Raw genomic sequence first — 20,858 nt, 5'->3', positions numbered from 1 at the left:
TTGTCCTTTCAAGATCTGTGAAGAATTCTGTTGAAATTCTTTTATTCACTTTATATCCCAATCATGTCCCCTGCCTCAAGACAAAAATTATAAAAGCCTAACTTTCCTCTATCCTAGGCTGACCCTGAACTCAGGATAGATCTGCCTTTGTAAGCATAAACAAAAACCTTAGCTGAGTAGGCTCTCTTGACATCACCACTTCCTAAATCTCTTTATCTCCTTCCTCAGTACTTTTCTAATTTGTTAGCTCACAGGGCAGCTGCTTTTGTTCCTTTAGATTCGTGAAGCCCCTCATATAATCCATATTGCATCCTTATGTTTTGCAGAGTTGAGAAAGAATTTATTTTAGAATTTTGTATTTAGAATTCTTTTCCATAGCCTTAAGGGCTGTCTCAGTGCTTACCATTTTGCTGAGACATAGCCACACCCTTGACTCCTGGACTCTTGCTGTTTCTAATTAACATGGAGTCATTAACATAAACAAGGAGAAATTTCTTCAGCAGAAAAGAGTGCTCCACTACTAGTACTGGTTCTAGGATATATGTGCTTTATTACAGAAACAAACCTTAAGCCCACAGCTGAGATCAGTACTCCTGAAGGCTTACATCAGGGGCCCTGCCCTAGGTGCAAAAACCAAGTCACTCTATCCCCACCAAGGCCATAACAGGCTTGACTTCTGGTCATTTCAATTTCATTCTTTAGTGACTTGAAGTTTCTTATCATACTAGTCTCTCAGAACTTTTTTTTTTTTTTTTATGAATGGGTATTCGATTTTTGTCCAATGCCTTTTATACATGCAATAAAATGAGCATGTGGATTATTTTGTCATTCAGTTTGTTTATATGATTGGTTAAGTTTATTGATTTGTGTACTTTATCCCATCCCTGCACATCTGGCATGAGCTTATTTGATCATGGTGGATGATTTTTTTTTTTTTAAATGTGTTCTTGGATTTGGTGTGTAAATTAACTCTTGTTTTTTTGTTTTCTTTTTTTTTTCGGTTTTTTGAGACAGGGTTTCTCTGTATAGCTCTGGCTGTCCTGGAACTCACTTTGTAGACCAGGCTGGCCTCGAACTCAGAAATCCGCCTGCCTCTGCCTCCCGAGTGCTAGGATTAAAGGCATGTGCCACCACGCCAAGCTTGTAAATTAACTCTTAACAGTTCTCTGATGAATTTTTGCCTGAATGACCTGTCTATTGGTAAGAATGAAGTCTCCCGCTATTCCAGTGTGATAGTTAAAATGCAATTTAGTCTATAGTAGTGTTTCTTCTACAAGCTTGGGTACACTTGTCTATGGAGCATAGCTGTTTAGAATTGCAATGTCTTCTTGGTGGATTGTTGTCTTTGGTAAGTATGCAGTGTTCTTCCCTGTCTCTTCTGACTAGTTTTAGTTTGAAGTCTGTTTTGTTAGATATTAAATGGCTAAACCAGCTTGCATCTTAGGATCATTTGCTTGGAATATCTTTCTACCCTCTTACTCTTGGAAGATATACATGATTGATGTTAGGGTGTGTTTCTTGTATGCAACTAAAGGATGAATCCTATTTTCCCACTCATTCTGTTAGTCTCTGTATTTTTACTGGGTAATTGACATTGATGATGAGAGATGTCTATGTGCTATGGTTTTGATTCCTATTATTTTGTTGTAGTTGTTGTTGTAGGTATATGATTAGCCTCATTTGATTTTGGTGGTCAAGTATTATTCATCCCCTTTGTTTTCTCTGATACAATCAACCATTTAGGTTGCATTTTTTTTCTTCTAGAACCTTCTAGATTTGTAGAATGATATTGCTTAAATTTGGTTTTATCATGCGATGTCTTATTTTCTCTTTCTCTGATGACTGAAAGTTTTTCTGGGTATAAAAGTCTGGGCTAGCATCTGTGATCTCTTAGATTCTGAAGTACATTCTGTCCAGGCCTATTAGACTTTTAGAGTCTCCATTGAGAAGAGATTTAGAAGTCTAATAGGACTGCCTTTATGGGTTACTTGCTCCTTTTTCTTCTAGCTTTTAATGTGATTTATTTATTTATTCTGTACACTTACTTTATATTAAATTTTGTGCTGAGCAGACATTCTTTTCTGGTCAAGTCTATTTGGTATTCTGTATTGTAGTATTTTAAGTGGGCAACTCTTAAGATTAGCCAAACTTTCTATGATTTTGTTGAAATTATATTCTGGGCCTTTTACCTACATTTCTTGTCTTCCTATTCCTATTCTTAGATGTGGTCTTTTCATGGTGTGCCAGATTTCCTGGATGTGTTGTGCCAGGAGTTTTTAGATTTAACATTTTCTTTAACTGCTATATCCATTTCTTCCATCGTGTCTTAAATGTCTAAGATTTTCTCTCCCATTTCTTATATTCTGTTGCTTTTCTCTGTGATTATTATCTGAGTTCCTAAATATTTTATTTCCAGATTTACCTTATTTTATAGATTTTTTATTTTTTGTTTTGTTTGTGTGCTTTAAATTCTATTTCACTTTCAGATCTGGTATGATTTTTTTTTCATGTCCTCCCAGTGTCTGTTTATGTTTTCATAGATTTCTTTAAGGATTTATCAATTTCCATTTAAGGAATTTTTATCATATTTATAAAGTTTCATTTACAGTCTTTTTCTTGTGCTTCAGCTATGTTGGACTATTCAGGTCCTGCTGTGGTTTTTCAGCTCCAATCCAGATATATTGTCTGTGCTGTTATTGATTGTGTTTTTATATTCCTATCCGGCTTCTTGCATTGTGGAAATTCTAATTCTAGATGCTGATTATCTTGTCTTTGTTGGGTGAGTGTTTTGTTGTTTGGTTTTTGTTTCCTCTCTGGTTCTTAGAAGTGTATTGGCAACATGTTGCCTGGTACAAAATTTTTATGGAGTCCTGTTAGGTGTGTCTATGAATTGTATCTAAAATGTGTTTCTTAGCTATGGGAGCTGACCTTTAGGAATGGGGATGGGCCAGGGTGGGGCTGAGTGGGTTCATAGGAGGGAGGAGAACAGAGCGTTCCACTAGGTTCTGCTTAGTTATACCCCATTGAAATGGGAGCAGAGATCTAGGAGCAGCCACAGCAGAAGGCCTGCTATAGAGCTCTCAGTGAGACTGGGGAGTGGGATTAGGAGAGTTGGAGGGAGAAGTAATCTGCACTTAACCTACTTGCTTACCTGGCCAACATTGCCTATGTTTCGAAAGATTCCACTTTGAGTTATGGGCCAGGATTTATCAAAGATGTGGTGGGGAGTTTAGGAAAGGAAGATCTTTGGGTTCCATGAGAGGTGCAAGAGGCAGTGTGGGTTACAGGAGGTGGAACTGGAGACTGTGCTAGGTGCTCGGCTCAAGAGCTGGGCGTGAATTTGAGCACTGGATCTGGAGATCCACAATTAGCCTATCTGTCTCACTGGTTGGGTTGCATAAGTGAACAGATTGTTTAAATAGTTATTTACTTAGTACATTTATGCTGATATTTTGATAATAAAATTATACCAGTCTATATATTGAATATTAATGATGGCATTTTGCTTCTTTACAGCTATTGAAACACTCTTAGAAACTAGATCTGATTCTTTTATTATAAGCATTGTCTACCAGGCTATGGTTTTTCTCCCCCATTCCCCACTGTTCCCATAAAACTAGGCTCATCTTCTCATATCTAGACTAGACAAGGAAGCCCAGTTAGGGGAAATGGATCCAAAGACAGGCAACTGGAGATAGTCCCTGCTGTCACTGTTAGGAGTCCCTCATGAAGATCAAGCTGCAAAACTGTTACATATGTGCAGACGGCCTGGGTCTGTCTCATGCATACTACATAGCTGACAATTCTGTCTCTGTAAGCTCCTACTGGACCAGGTTAGTTGGTTCTATAGGGTTTCTTGTGGTGTCCTTTACCCCTCTGGCTCTGTCAGTCCTTGCTCCACTCTTCCATAGGATTGCCCAAGCTCCACCTAGTGACTGACTGTGGGTCTATGCATATGTCTCTATCAGTTACTTCTTGAAACCTCTGTGATGACAGTCCTGTCTGCAACTATAGCAGAATATCATTAAGAGTGTCAGGGATGCGCTCCCTTCCATGTCATTAGTCTCAACCTGGACCAGTTATTGTTGGCAATTTCCTCAATTTTTACTTTATTTTTACCCCTGCATATCTTGTAGGCTGGAAAGATTGTGAGTTGAAAGTTTTGAATATGGTACAAAGTAATAGAATACTTGGAATATATTTTTCATTTAAATTATTTTTACAAATATTCTTTGAGTTAATTATAGCCATTTGAAAGAAAAAAATAAGTTATGGACAGATGCTACATCTTATAAATAGGTAAAAATATCAATGAAGTCATGTACTGTGGAGTATTTAAGAAGATTGCTCAATTGTTCATTCTGTTTTTCTAAGTATAGATTGGCATTTAAGTTATCCATCTATACCTGTGTAAAAGTATGTATGAAGAAAACATCCCTTTTTTGTAAATTTTATTAGAGTGTATTATTATGTACAAAATAATAGATTGCACTGTATCATTTTTATACATGCACATTATATTTTGGTCATGTTTACAATCCCTATTCCTTTAAACTTCTGCAAAAATGGTGTATATTCAAATATTTAGGAAGTTATGCACAATAAATTTGAGGAAAAGGATTGCTTTCAGTGTATTGGTTTTGAAGGACACGTAGAGACTAGTTTTTAGTGAATATATTTTCATACATTCTTAATTTCATAGCAAAGACCTTGTTCCTGCTTTGGAGGAGCTGAGGAAGTAACTCAGTGGTCAATCGCTTGCCTAGCAGGTGTGAAGTCCTTCCTACAAACCACAGCATTGCTGAAAATAAGCAATTAATGAATGTAAAACAATGCTCTCATTTAAGCAAAATAGGCAGAGGAGCTAATTTCATCCCAGAGGTTTGGTGTTAGCATCCACACATGCATGCCGCATCTTTCATCTTGCACCTCTACCTGGGTTTGCTATTCCTAGTTCCCTGCCTTTTCTTCCTTTAACTCACAGCTGTTCCTCTGCTCTGAGACCCTAATAGATCTCTAGGTTGCTGTTGGCAAAAGGAATGAAGTAGTAAATAAGAATTAAGACTTTTCACCCAAATCAAGTAGTGCCCAGCAACAGAAGAACTCTTGGGTTGCAGCTGCTCACAAAAATATGGGTGGCTATCTGATGCTTTGTATAGGTAGATAGATAGATAGATAGATAGATAGATAGATAGATAGGCAGATAGAGTCAGAACCTGTTTGATATTCTGTGAAAGAAAAGAAAAAAAAAAACCTAAAGATTACCATGGGAGAATCTAGGAGAGGACATTTTGTACATAAGGACCCATAAGAATATGGGTGTGGATTACTGGGTTATTTTGTATTTTTCAGTTGTGATCTACATATAGTCAAATGTATGTAAAGTGAACAAATTTTAATTAAGGTAAATATATTCAACAACCCTTACTGGAAAATATGAATGAAGATTTTAATACTCAGAAATTAATAGAAATGAAAAGTCTTTCACTATAAGGTATTGGTATAAACCTATATCACAGCCTACTGCCATTGCCTTGCTATCCTGTGAGAACTGGGTGAGAAGTTCCTACTGCTGAACACACCACATACTTTAGACAAGGAGTAATAAGGCTGGTCCTGGCTAGGAGGCTTTCAATGCTAGCTTTCGTGGTGCTGGAATATTCTCTCCTGGATGATTCTCTATACAGTCCTGGAGAGAGGTCATCAAAACTCTTAATCAGCTGTGAACATTGTGATAACCAATACAACTGCCCTGGCAAGATATTCTTACTTGTATAATTGTGGCATAGATATTCCAGGAATAATCAGCTACTTTCTTTTTTTTTTTTTTTTTTGGATTCAAGTTCTGATCCACAAGATAGAATTTTGCCTGGTGCCATTAACTGAACCAACAACTTGTTTCTGGGCAGTCATAGGGTGTACTGAAGAGCCTTCTAGAAATATTTTGTTAAATAGACACTAATAAATTGCCAGTTAGATTATTATCTTTATACTCAAAGATTAGTACATCTATCAACCCCCATCAGAGATACTTTTTTAATAGTAGATACTGATTAACAAAGAGTACCACAACTGTTCAACATCTAGATAATAACAGACTGTGAAATATTTAGCTCTAAATGTGACATCTGTATCATACTTCCTTCTCCGAAGGCTCAGTAATTATCATAGAAGGGTTGGAAAGATCACTAAGAGCCAGAAGTGATGGGCATCTGCTGGGGAACAGTATTTGCCAGACATGACAGTGCCACTGGATATATGAAAAGTCAGTGGCCATAACAATATGCACAAGACCTGTGCAAAATCAAGTCAAACATAGTTACAGCATGGATACGGTCAGTCATGGATGAAATCCCATCCCTAGCAGAAGAGCTATTGGCAGCCAGTGCTGTTGAGTGTTGAGGAAGGAACACATATGGGTAGTTCTAATTGGGTTTAGTTGGTTAATGTAGAAGAGAGCACATGCAATTGGGAAGAAAAATGGAGGTTGAGGTATGGGAAAGAAAGAACTAGAGAGGAAAGAATGAGAGGTGGGTTAGATGAAAATTTATCATATGTGTAACTGAAATCATAATAACAAGTTCCAAATATTGTAGGTGTCCATCATCACAATGCTCACTGTTGCCCACTGTCCAGAGCCAGTTCTCTTTGTTGGCAGTGAGAGAGTTAGCAGAGTGGTAAGAGATTCAGCAATAGTTGAACCCTTTCCATCTGGAGGAACCCTGGTTGAATTTCCCAGCTTTCGGGAATTTATGCTTAAAAAACAGATATAAGTATCAGGTTTTATGAAAAATACAGTGAAGCTTTCAAAAACCTGAAGCCAACCATGTAGGCTCATGGCTTGGAGCCTCTACATGCAAATATATTGGAAAACAGTGATGCCATTGGTCCCAGGAAACCCTGTTGCCCACATTCCTTTATAATGCTATACATAGTCTTTGCCTACAGTCCTTTAGTTAGGAGCCTAAAGAGTAATTTGTATGCTGGTGGTCCTCATGTAAATTAGGTCATTATCCTTTTTAGAGGTATAAAATCTCCTGTACATGACGGCACTTTCTAAGCAACAGCCTTGACCTTTCGTTCCTCTGTTCAGAGTACCTGCGGAGCATGAACTCATTAGCTCGAATTTGACTCCATGACATTTTTACTTAATTTTCTTTTTTCTCGGCACTAGACACATGGGGTAACCATTTACATTCTTTCTTGACCTGAGATGCTCTCTAATCTCTTTCCAGCTGTGGCATTTGTCATTCAGTCCCATCAGGATATGGTGACCCTTCTCTCCTTACTGCAATGCTTGACTGTTAATTGATTCACATTAGAGAAGGAACTAGAAACCGCCATATGGACTTAGCTGTATTTAATTATGGTTAACCAGAACAGTGGATGAAAATCTATTTCCTCTGGAGTGCAAACATTCTTTAAGTAGAACAAATAACAATAGTTCCTAAAATCTTTAGATTTAAGTGCTGTTGGTTGGTAATAAAGAGCTTCATTCCTTTCCAGTAATACTGATGGTCACAATAATACCAATCATTGTAAATAATGATAGTAACTGTGAGTCACACTTTGATACATCTGACTTCCCTGTGATTGAATTTGAGGCCTCTCCAAAGGAGGGAAGCCATGTGTTTTCAGTATTCCTAGACAACAACCTATGTCCCGAAAGTTGTCAAGCCAAGAGCAAAGGGTACTACTGTATAACTAAATGGACAAGCTTTCAAACTGACTTCTAGATTCCTATGTTTATATCAATACATAAAATCTGCTCCCACCCTTTATCATAGAAGCCTCCTTTTGTAGCAAATGGCTGCCTGTGATGCTGAGAGTAGGTAGACAGGGAGAACGAATATGAAATGTCATTTTTTAGGTATGGTGCAACCACTGTTTTAAGGAACTCACAGAAGTTGAAGGAGTCTTTATTGAGCATGAACCAGACTGGCTTTGTCAGCAATCACTCATGGATGGGAAAGGGACTTACAAGGTCTTACTCCTTACTGCTGAACATCTGATTCTGGGAAAGGATGAGACCTCTTCGGTTGTTCATCCACTGCTGAGACCAGAAGGCATCAATGGATATCTCCAAACCCATGCTCAATCATGTTGATATCTTTGACTATATCTTGTGTCACAAAACAAAACAAATAGATTGGAATGTGAGATAGAGATATGTAAGAGAGAGAATGTCCTGAAGAGGAGGGTGGATGAGAAGAGGTAGGGGGGGGATAACAGTAATCATTATGGATATATATATATATATATATATATATATATATAGTCACTATAAATATACATTATATTGTCAAAGAACTAATTGGTTAACTAAGTATGCCCAGGAGGGTATAGAGCAGAGAAAGTGGTAGTTTATCACAGATGGTGAGCATGCAGCAAGATCAGAGAAACTTGTCCAAGAAGAGGAGATGAGGTGTAGAACAGTTAGGAGTCAGCAAGATGAGGCTACCTACTTATGAAACACAGGGCAAAATGTTTAAAAGAACTATAGGATTCAACTATAATGGTGAGAAAAGAGGTTGTTCTTGACCAGCTTGTTTCAATGTGTACAGAAATATCCTACAATATTTTCATTTTGTATCCTTCCTTTCTTTCTTTCTTTCTTTCTTTCTTTCTACCTCCCTCCCTCCCTCCCTCCCTCCCTCCCTCCCTCCCTCCCTCCCTCCCTCCCTGTTGCAATTAGCATTACAGTTAACAAATACTTCTTATGTCTGTTCTGTTGCTATTTATGCCTTAGTGCCATCTCTGAAATAAATATTCTATGATGACTATGGAGTGCAAAGCCTTATGAAAAAGGAAAATGAGCCACATTGGGTATTAACTGTAACCCCTTCAAGAGGACATCATGAACGACCTCTTGAATAGGAGCTCATACTGCCATGAAACATTTCTTATGGCCTGTTGTCTTGTGGTTCAAGAAAAAGGAGTGAGTGAAGAGTGGGGGGAAAGAATTCTTTCTTAGTCAGGTAGAATGGTTAGTCATTTCCCTAATTGAATATCACCTGAGCATCTAACAGTGTGGTTTCTAACAGTATATAGAAAATTTCCCGAGTGTATGATTATATCCTATATACCTGAAATCAGTAAACATAATTAGCTTTTTGTGACTTGTGAATTTTAATTATTATAAATAAACCTATTGTGACTATACTTAATAAGAGACTATAAGATAAGATTATTTTTAATTTTTACTTTTCTATTAGTACATTTTTTCATGTTTTCATACATGTACACTATATACATGTCCTGTCTTGTTTTTTGTATCAACTCTGACTCCATTCCTTCCTCTCAATTTTTCCTCCTCTTTATTCTGGTTTTGTTTAGGATTTCATAGACTTTGATCAGGGCTATCTATGTTATCTGGGTTTGGAACTAACCCTCAGGGCCTGATAGGCTCCTTAGTGAGTGCAGGACTTAACCTGAGCCTCCCTCTCGCAGAGGCTCTGACCAAAGGCTTAGAGTCTAAGATATAGAGCTCCTGTGTTTGCTAGTTATGTATGATTTTTATAGGATGACCCACCTCTGTTGATCTGTTGTGGTTTTAGCTTATTTTAAATTCATATGTACACTATATGTCTAGATTATTATGTATGCCTTCCTTTTTAGTTCTTGTTCTTACAATCTATCTTTTAAAAATATCACTTTATAAAATACTTACTTTCAAGTAGGTCTAAATATCTTCCTTCTGCTTCTGCAAAACTTTTCATTTTTATTAAAATACTTTTATTCTTGTAGAGGAAGTCTTTGGAATATTTTCACTGTACCCAGTAAGATTTCATTAGGAGTTAAGGATGCATTACCCCTGCTGGGTTAAAGAACTACAGGCAACTAAGGAGTGCCACAAGTGGGAGACATGGTCTCCCCTAGGAAAGGGCACCTGTGAGCTATGCAGTCCCAAATGACCAACCCTAAAAAACACACAAAACAAAATGAGTAGGTTGTACTTATATATTTAGGGATGTGTGTTTGTGTGTATGAGTACATAACTATATATGTAACAATAATTAATGAAAAATATGAATATAAAAAAGAACAAGAAATGTGTGTGTGTGTGTGTGTGTGAGAGAGAGAGAGAGAGAGAGAGAGAGAGAGAGAGAGAGAGAGAGAGTTAGGAAAATGGAATGGAGGATGGTGTAAATATACTATATTCTCAAAAATACAAAATTAAGAAAGCTTATATAGGTGCCAGAGAGCTGAATGTTTAAGCATGCTGCATGCCCTTCTAGAGGACCATGGCTCAATTCTTAGCATCCACATTAACCATTTGTAACTGCATTCCTGAGGCATCACTTCCATCTTTTGGCCTTTGCTGTCACCAGGCATGCATGTGATGCATAGATATATATGCAGGCAAAACACCCATGTACATAAAATTTAAAATAAAAGTAAAGTAATGTGTATAGTTGATTCCATGAAAGGAGGCTTCTCTAACCCCAAATACTATTTATTTGGGTCTTTTAAAAATTATTCATTTAGAGCTGTGCCTGGTGGTCCACACCTTGAATCCCAGCACTAGGAAGGCAAAGCAAGCAGATCTTTTAGTACAAGACCAGCTTGGTCTGCAGAGTAAGTTCCAGGACAGCCAATACTACATAGAGAAGCCTGTCTGGAGAACAGAAGCAATAATAACAAAAGAAATTATTTAAAGACCTTGAATCTTGGATAATCTGCTTATGTCCTCTAAACTTGATTTCCTTCTGGAACATGTTCTTCCTGCCTCTGTTTTATTAAAGTTGGTCCATTTGTTATAGAAAGCACTAAGCATGATTGCAATGGAATCATTTGCCTCATTTTGTACTTTAGAATTGAACTCCTATCTGTGATGGGTCAGGCTCCCGCCTCCTATTTTTCTCATGTGTCCACATTAAAAAGCTGCCCCAAGGCCTTTTTGTATTTTCTTCAGCCTTGTCCTTCCTACCTCACCTGCTTTTCAATGGCCACTTCTGTCTCTGGTACATTTCCTTTTTGTTTACATCAGTTTACCCTTTATTAGAGTAGGTTATTTTATGTTTCTAATTTGCATTACATTATGCTATTCCAGGTAGAACTGTGTGCATGAGTGTGTGTGTGTGTGTGTGTGTGTGTTTGATTACTGTGTTTTTTATTCAAAAGAACATTTAGTAGATGCATGTAATACAACATATTCGGCTTTGCTTTCCATCTTTTCTTACTGAGTCACACACTTAAAACTTCCAGAACTATCATAGCTGCCTAACCAGTGGCTTTAACTACATGTTCTGTTGTTGTCATGGTTGCTATGATTTCTGGCATGATATATTCACAGCACCCTATGTTTTTGTCATTATACCTCACTCATATTTTCCATATGAGATTGTTAAGTCAAAAGTGGAAAATTATTTTTTTATCTTCTCAACTATGTGAAGATATAGCAAGTGGCTGAATCAAAACCCATTGAATGATATTGCTGTTGGGGTGTTCTGGGGTCTTCCTAAAGCTTACTCTTCCCAGTTTTAATAAACTCTGCAAGGTGAGGATGATTTCAGCAGCTGTGCACATAGAGAGAATCTGTAACCGAAGTGACATGGAGATGAAGCATGTTTATCCAACCCCTAAGGACAGGATTGGATGGACTGGAGGGAGGGAGCAGCATGGAGACAGACCCAGGTGTGATCTTACCATCATTGATGTAGGAGTTATCTGTTGGCATCATTCAGGTGCCATCAGAAGTTTGGAATCGAATTATCTAACTGTCATCACAGTATACTAAATAAGTGTGAAGAAGACATAGTAATTATACAAAAGATAATCTTATAGTTGAGCAGTTATACAAAGGATAATCTTATTATAGATGTCATATATATATAATATATGGTATATATTTCTCCCTTTCCTTGTCTGTTCCCTGTGTTTTAAACTACCCATCCTGCAGAGAAGTGTAGGATGCCTTTCAGTGACAGACTCAAGAACTCACAATTACTTTCCCTACTAATATTGATACACTTTCTGATTATGTATGGGGCTGGTTCTACCTCACATTAACAGATAACCTTCTTTCATCCATTATTGCATAGTAGGCTTTGGGTCAATCCACCCAAAGCATGATAAATAAAGCATGATATAATCGGAATCTGTGCTTTAGGCCATTAACCCTTTTGTGGATTGACTTTAGAAGGCATGGGAAACTTAAATTTAAGGTTTGTAATTAGAAGTGAACAGTGAGGAGTGGCTACAAAGGAGTATTGGAAGATCTAAATAAAGGCTTCCTATGGCTTGAGTCTTTACAAATGTTGCAAAATGATGTAGAGTGGGGTCCACCTACCTGGGAAAGAGCAAGTTCAAAACATGACTTTTGCATGTCTGTTATAGATATGTTTGAGGACTGGGAGGCTGATACAGCAACAGTGTGAATGTGTATGGGGTACTGGCATTCACACTTCTTTAAATACTCTTCATGCTAAGGAAGAAGATGTCTTCAGGGTTATGAGAGCCTTCAAAGCCTTGTACTTGAGTTAGACTGGAGGACTTGTGTGATGACACGGGTTATCATGTAGCACAAGCTACAATTCATTAGAAACTACTGGTTCCCTTTGTTTTTAAACACAGTTATTGCTTGTAACTCTGAACTAATTAGATAGGATGGATTTGAAATCAGAAATTTTATGCAACATATGTTTTAATAGACTGATAAAACAGAAATGATATTTGTAATTTCCCTAACATTTTTACTGCCTCTGATATAGGAATACATACCTATTGAAGGTTAAATACCACATTGGGTTGCAGTGTCCAGTTTTCCTTTTGATATTTGGAAACAGCATCTTCTCTATAGCCTATATTGGCCTGAATGCTTTGAGTGAGCTAGCCTACCTTGAGCTTAGAGCAACTCCTGTTTTTTCTGTGCTGTTGGGACTAACTGTGTTCCATCACACATAATGACACTGTTTTAAAATAATGTTTTTTTTCAATGATTATACACTTCTCTAGTTTATTTTTAAAGAATATTAAGGTGTGATAGCTGAGTCTCTACAATTCTGTTGTCAAGCCTGGCTGAGTCCAGACTCTACATTTACCCAAATCATACCTTTATTTCTGTTCAAGTTTTCTCATATGTATAGTAGGGTAACAATATCAGCATCTTAGATTATTTGTAGAAACATCAAATAAAATGGTGTTTAAAACATCTTTGTCGCATATCAGTTCCAACCTGTCACATCTGCAAAGAGTTAATGCTGCTTCCAAATTGCCAAAATAGATGTTAAAAAATTTACGGAAAATCATGGAAGATCTGACATTGTTTTACTTTATTATGCAAATAGTTTTGACCTCCAGAGATGATTTATTTTGCTTCAGAAGCCTCATTTCCTCTGAACTGCTAACCAGTTTAGTCCATTTTGTCCAACAATTTATAATGAACCTGTAAAGAACTACTGATTATATTAAGATTTTTGACTCAATTACCTGTTTCAAACGCTCGGTGACTAAGGAAAGCATGTCATTTTCTCCTCTCTTGCATGCTGGAGTGTAACAATAGACTGTGAATAGAGCAAATCAAAGAGACACAAATACCAGTATGAGGGCCCATTGTGCTCAGTTTGTTTCCCTGTCATATCGTTTTAATTTAGGTCGGCTGATTGATTATGACAGGCTCATTGTTCCCTTCTTGGAATCTCTAGACATGCTAATATTCCTATTCTTATCTGTCCATTTTGATTCCAAAACTTAAATGAAATGGAATTGCAGCCTTCACTTTGTTTGCCTGTGCTAGGTGATTATCTCTGAAGTGCGATTTTGTGATTAGGGGAGCCTGCATGCATATACTCAGCTAATGCTGATTTCCCCCAGGGTGCAGAACAGGTAAATTCATAATGAATGGATGTTGTACTTTGATTTCAAATGGATGCAAAACCTCACCATGCTTAGTAGTTTTATTTTAAAAATGTATTTAATTATTCTAAAATTAACAGGAGAATATTAAAATTGAACTTTAGTAATGTGGCATTTAAACATAAGTCAAGGGTGCTAACTGCTTATGAATGTTAATCCCTTTAAAAAAAAAAAACACAAATCTCTCTGCCATAAATTGGAGGGGGAGGTGTCATTGAAAATGTTTAGTTTAATTATTTATATTCTTCCTGATTAATTCCTCAAATGTCTCAACGCAGCTTGCTATTTGTATTGTCAAATTCTAGCGTTTCTTATTTTGAAAACTACAATAATTATTCAACTAATTACTGTCATAGTATTGTCATAGTTTTTTGGTCCTGGAAAGGGTGGATTCAATGGTGAAGGGGGCTAGGAATGAAGGATTGGCACAATGTATTCAGGCATTTTGTTTAATGGTCTTGAGGGGAAATTGCTTATGAGTTCAAGAGATGAAGTTTAAGGAGAATTTAACGTTCTCCAGATTAGATACACTTTGACCAAATCACCAGTGTGTATAATTGTTACCTTGAATCATAACCATGCATTTTACTGATTGAGTTAGAAAAGCATTGTCAATAATATTGTTAATCAACATAGTATCTGATTTGCAATATATTTATGCCAAAATTCACTAGGTATAAAACCTGAGGAATTGAGCCTCCAGGATGGTCTTCTGTTCTTAGTGGAGATGCAGATTTAAGGGGCTAGAGAATACCGTGATCATGCAACCCTTCTCCCCTCGAGAGGGGATGCTGAGGTTCCTGGTGATTATGTGTGCTATCTCATAGGTGATGTCAGTGGTTCTTGCAGCTCTCCTGGTTGCCAGGGGAGCACCATCTGCCATAGTAGTGAGCATTGCATCTGAGCTTACAACAGCAGAGAAGTCTGAAAGATGCAACTCTACCAGTCTTTCACTTTCTCTTCCTTAATTTGAGCACTAATAGAAATGTGGGCCACTTTTATGACATAAAAATGTACATTGAACACTATAGCTGAATTCATATGCATTAGTTTTCTTTATGCATACTTCATGAAGTAGACAGTACTTAGTAAATAACAAAAGGGCCCTCCATCAAGCACATAGTTTATCCATGTTCTTCTCAGAAGACACCACAGCTGGTCCGTGCCTATTAATCCCTCCACTTGACGTGCTCATGAAGAAGCTTCAGGGTTATTTAGAGGTTACACTTTTAATGTTTGGTTTCAGTTTTCAAGTGTTAATCCATCTCTGTCCCTCCAAGAAGAAGATGGTCAGTGGAAGGATGTACCCAGACATCTGTACTCCAGTTACACTTTAATGTTCCTCCTTATACTGTTTGTCTTATCTGAAAGCAGTGTTTAAATTCAGTCTGTCACTTTTTATTTTTATTAGTGCATTTGAATACCTTAGGAGACAAACCAAATACTTTTAGTATAATGCTTTTATTAATCCGTTGAGAATTTTATACAAGCAGGCAGTGTATTTTGATCATAGTCTATTTCCACTCCTCTCCTTGGCTCCTCCCAGAATCACCCTCACTCCCATATTGATTTCTTGCCTCATGACTCCTGAGTCTAATTCATGATCCCCATAAATCTATGAGTGTGCGTCATCCTCTGGAGCATAGTCAACCAACCAGGGACCATATGCTTAAAACCTAATGAGTGAAAGTACAAGCCATGCTACCTCTCATTTTCTGTATGATTTGTCGGGTGCAAAGACTATGTATCTTGTAGCCTAAGATAACACTGAACACGGTCTATACCAATGGCTGGCCCTAGATTTTCTTGCTTCCACCTCCCACGTGCTGATCACAAATATACAGCACTACATGTGGCTGGTTTTCCATACCTTAGTTTTCAGAGTTAGCCCCCTGTTTACTCACTGATTGCCTGGCATGCTTGTTTGCAGATGGGTATATCCACTCACTCTCTTTTGCAATATGCTCTTTCTGCAGCTTCGGCCACCTTTGAAGACTTCCAGATCCGGCCCCATGCTCTCTTCGTTCATTCATACAGAGCCCCAGCTTTCTGTGATCACTGTGGAGAAATGCTGTGGGGGCTGGTGCGCCAAGGCCTTAAATGTGAAGGTGAGTTCTTTTCTGCCCCCTCCACAATTAATGTTGAGCTGAAGGTGCAGCTTCTGTGTGCCTCAGTTGGCACTGTCCCCACTCATGAGCTTCCTGCTGTCATCTTGATATCTCTGCCACCATTTATGCAATATTTCATTTAGTTCTGAAATTTTCTGTCTTTGACACTTCTGATCTCATCTATAAACCTAATTGTTACCCCTTTCCTCAAGTTTTCTATACTGTAGTGCATGAGATATGTTAGCCAGAAATTAAAACTAAGATTTCCATCTTCTTTAAGCCAGAAATTGCAATAATTTGCTTTAAAAGCAGCCTGAGATTTGGGTGGATAATCAAACCATCCAAGATCACCCTGATACTGAGTGAGAAAAATGGCAGTCCTATGCATGTCTTCACACAGACAGTGGTATGAGCTTTCTCCCAGAGTGAACTCCTTGAATTTGACACCTCAGTGTGCAAGAACACTACCCTGTAGTCCCAAGAGCTCATTTGTCCCTCCCCTGTAGTCTTGATTTGGGAAAATGGTTTGCCTTGAAGTGTGGCCATTATGGTCACCCTTTTGGAATACAACAAGTAAATAATGTTGCCATAATTGTTTAATTTGTACCCATGGATTGGAAGTTCAGAGAGAACAAATCTAGAAGAAACCACGCCTCGGGTGTGTGGTTTTGACTAGATTTCTTTCATTTTTACACAACATTTAGAACTTTAAAGAGGGAAAGATACAGCTTCACTCCCAGTGTCAGGCATTTAAGTCCCTTGGTTCTATTGTCTCTGGGTCTACCATGAGGCAGAACACCAGGACAAAGAATTCACAGCTAAGCAGTATCACTTACCTCATGACAGCTGAGAGATTGGCATTTGAGACAATTGTACACTGTCAAGCTTGTCCCAGTGACATATTTTTCTAACTAATCCTTTCCTGCTAACATTCCCATACCTTCCAGCAGTCTGCCAGCTGGGCAGTCATCAGCACAGGAGCATCCAGTAGGCATTCAAAATGCAAACTGTTACACTCTGTCCTAGCTGCCCAAAAGCTGTATGTCAGTCTCATCATGCGAAATGTATTGAGTCCACCACTAAGAAGTGCCATAACTTCACTATGCCAGCATCTGTCAAAATTCCAAGTCCGAGTCTCCTCAAGACCTCTTACCTGTAAACTGGAGTTTTGTTTGTTTTTGTTCTTGTTTGTCTGTTTGCTTCTTATATACTTCCAACCCTTAGTGAAACAGGGTAAGCATTCAAATTCAAAAGGGTGCTGTAAAATAACAAAGAATCACTATACCAAACAAGACCAAATACCCAAATACCTAAATACCGTGCTATGTTTTCAAATACCCAGAAGTGCAAATATCAAATCTTGTAGCTTCATGCCCAGCATCTAGGCTACAAGGTAGCATGGCGTGTTCTCTAGCTGACTTAGGCAGCCCTGCTCTATTGGCTTTGCTGGTTGTATGTAGCTCAGGTATTCTCTCTTAGGCCTGCTCTCAACGATGATGGTCTTTGCTCAGCCAACACCCCATTTTTACGGCATCTCCAAATTTGCTGGGTTTCCATTGCATCTTCATCATCTCTCTCATACAGCCATTCATTGCCCTTTCAAGCCTACAGGGATGCTTAACTGCTCTAGTACCTATCCTCCTAGGCGTTTATTTGAAATCTTGTTAGATACTTCTATGACTTCATAACTTTTGCATTCTACATACCCACAAAACTATAAGCAAGTAAATACATCTCATTTTGCTCTCCGGGGAAGCCATACCCAGGGCCATAGCTTCATCTGGGCGGCAGAACTGTGAAGTATGTGTTATGAAAAGTTGTCTGACCTATTTTATGACACAGGGAAATTATGAGTAACAGGTGCCAGCTATGTGGGGAATATATATATATATATATATATATATATACTATATATATATTATATATATATATATTTAATATATATTAATATAATATAATATTAATATAATATAATATATTATATATATAATATATAATATATATTAATATATATATTAATATATATATTAATATATAATATATATTATATATATAATAAAACTTCCCAAAGTGGGAAATATTTTTCCATCTACCTGCTACTTGGAAACCAACAAGGGTATATACTTTATATTATCTTGATTCTGTGAAGCAGTTAATTTTGTCTCTGTTTTACAGATTCCCATCTATAATTGAGATAAAATACTTTGTTCAGGGTCATGTATACAAGCTGCAGAGACAAGCTTAAGATCAGTCTCATGCCAAACTTGTGAGGAACTATAATTAATTTTCTCCACTATGTAGTCATATATATTTAAAACTATAACAGCTAAAAATGGTTTAATCTATTTGTAAACATATATGTAGATCTCTCTAAACCCAAGTTCATTATATTGAGAATGTCACAAATACATAAATAAAAATTAAGCAATCAAACAACCAGGGAAGTTGTTGAGTTTTTAGAATAAAGTAGGAATCTGATAACCATGTTTAAATAAGGAAGGGACTCAGAGAAAGCACTGAGGAAAATTTGTATTTCCAAGTAGCATCAGACAAAATGATGTCGTGCTGTGTTTTCAAATTCTTAATTTATAAGTAATATGGAATAGATTTAATTTCTGGTGAAATGGGAGCTATTTTTATGTTTGTTTTTCAGGATGTGGTCTGAATTACCATAAGAGATGTGCATTTAAAATCCCCAACAATTGCAGCGGCGTGAGAAGGAGAAGACTCTCCAATGTGTCTCTCACTGGACTCGGTACTGTCCGCACAGCATCGGCTGAGTTCTCCACCAGTGTCCCTGATGAGCCTTTACTGGTATGACCTGCTGTTTATGTGTTCCCCACTCGCTTGTCAAACCAGAGGATGTTGTGCTATCACTGTCAGGCCAGGAGAGCATGCTGGGAGGGAGATGCAGCCCTCGTGTTAATAACTGTGTCTCCCCTGAGTCTCTGTGGCAGGTTGGTCAGTGCATCATCAAATATCCAACAGCTTTGAGTTTGCTTTCTTCCCAGAGCTTTGTGAAACTGAAAAATATGTGAGGCTTCATCATGATCATAAGGCCTGAGCAGCGTGAACAAATGTGTTAATGTTGCAAAAGATGGTCTCCTCTGCAGAGTGCTCAAGTACTTGTAGCATACTGAATATTTCTTCTGAGCTATGATCTGAAATTTACCTTTATGAAAATACCAAAGCCTTACTGCTTACCATTACTGATTTTCATACAGGTTTATCAGGACATTAACAAGTATCATGAAAATAACTGCACTTAATAATTAAAATATTTCTGTGCCTGTGAAATGGTTGATGGACATTTCCCATGCTGTGAAAGCATTTGATATCGAAATTAATTTTTCAAACATTTACCAAAGAATAGAGTGATGGTTGTATAGGTTATTTTCAACAAGAATGGAGTTCTGAAACAGCTAATGGCTTGAAGCTCCAGCTTTCTCTTGTCACTGACTATTCACTGGCACATTATAGCATAGCTATTACAGAAATTGATGAAAAACAAAAGTAAGAATTACTAAGGTCAAGTAAATCCACCTTAACTTGAGGGGAAATAAGTTTTAGAGTTAGGTATGACAATTTGTAATTGTCGTTACTTGGAGAGTATTTGTGATCTCCAATTAAATAACTTACATTTTGTAGTACACTAAGCAACGTGTCAGTTGGTCACTCATCTTTACAACAGATAGAAAACATCTCTAGTCTATTCTTAAGTTGTGTTTTTGATGACATGGCCTTTGGTTTTTGAATCTTCTTTAGCTGAAACTATTTTTAGAAGGTAGGTGCTACATTTATGTAATACTTAGATGAATATAACTTTGTAATATTCAGAAGATATGTATGTGATTTTAGGGAATCCTGTGTGTTTGAATCAATTAGAATAAGGGATATTTTTATTAAAAGTAATAATTTAAATTTCTATTTTAAAATGATTGCAACTACACACTCTGCATTGAAGTTCTATGGTTGAATTCAAAGGTAAAAAATCATGATTTTTTTTAAAATTTTTTTTTTTTTTTTTTTTTTTTTTTTTTGGTTTTTCAAGACAGGGTTTCTCTGTATAGCTCTGGCTGTCCTGGAACTCACTTTGTAGACCAGGCTGGCCTCGAACTCAGAAATCCGCCTGCCTCTGCCTCCCGAGTGCTGGGATTAAAGGCGTGCGCCACCACGCCCGGCTGATTTTTTTTTTTTTAAATTTTTTAAAGTTACACTGCTTGTAGTAGAGGTAACTGTAGTAATTGCAAGGCATAGTGTTTGGAATAAGGACATTGAAATTATGTAAGTGTCAATAGTGTTACTATCAAAAATTCTGATATAAAATAAGGCTGGAAGATTGCAATACATCAAAATACATAGAATATAGTATTGTATTATATAATTTTTAAATATAAAATTTTAAGATCATATGGCATCACACAAGTAGAGAATTACATTAAACCAGAAAGTTTGCTCACAGATAGGCTGGGTGATGTATGTTGAATGGAAGAGCTATAAAGTAAGTATAGAGTTCTGGGTAAATGTTTCTGGAATTCATTGAATATGTGTATAGAAAATGTGATAATTTTTTTTCTTTTGAGACATGCTGTCAATATATACACCATGTCACCCTGGCTATCCTTGACCTCAATAGGTAGACAGAACTGCCCTGGAACTCACAGAGGTGCTTCTATCTCCGTCTCTCAAGTGCATATTTCACTTGAAATAGAATAATTTATCAGACAATTCATCCCAGAGAAACCTGATCCTCCCTTCGAAGCCAGTGATTGCAGAACTCAAGCCTTGTGAGCTGTCTCCATCTACATTGGTGTGTCACCGGGCATTGGCATGTTGTAGAACTTATTTAGACAAACATATTTTTGAGATTTCATGAATGTAGCTTTCAGCACT

At 37.3% G+C, this 20,858-nt stretch overlaps 1 protein-coding gene across 3 annotated transcripts in view; it reads left to right on the top strand.

Moving 5' to 3' along the window:
- Prkd1 (protein kinase D1) overlaps nucleotides 1-20,858 on the top strand; it is a 290,171-nt gene that overhangs the window by 192,623 nt on the left and 76,690 nt on the right. For all 3 annotated transcript variants that reach the window (XM_085830348.1, XM_085830349.1, XM_085830347.1), the window contains exons 3-4: nucleotides 15,834-15,965; nucleotides 18,619-18,779. In XM_085830348.1, coding sequence (XP_085686474.1) covers nucleotides 15,834-15,965; nucleotides 18,619-18,779 — 293 coding nt within the window. The remainder of the gene's footprint in view (nucleotides 1-15,833; nucleotides 15,966-18,618; nucleotides 18,780-20,858) is intronic.

The sequence above is a fragment of the Mus caroli genome, unplaced genomic scaffold (genome assembly GCF_978045245.1).
Source record: "Mus caroli unplaced genomic scaffold, Mus_caroli_1 scaffold_14, whole genome shotgun sequence".
Taxonomy (NCBI): Eukaryota; Metazoa; Chordata; class Mammalia; order Rodentia; family Muridae; genus Mus; species Mus caroli.
This window is presented reverse-complemented; position numbering and strand designations above follow the sequence as displayed.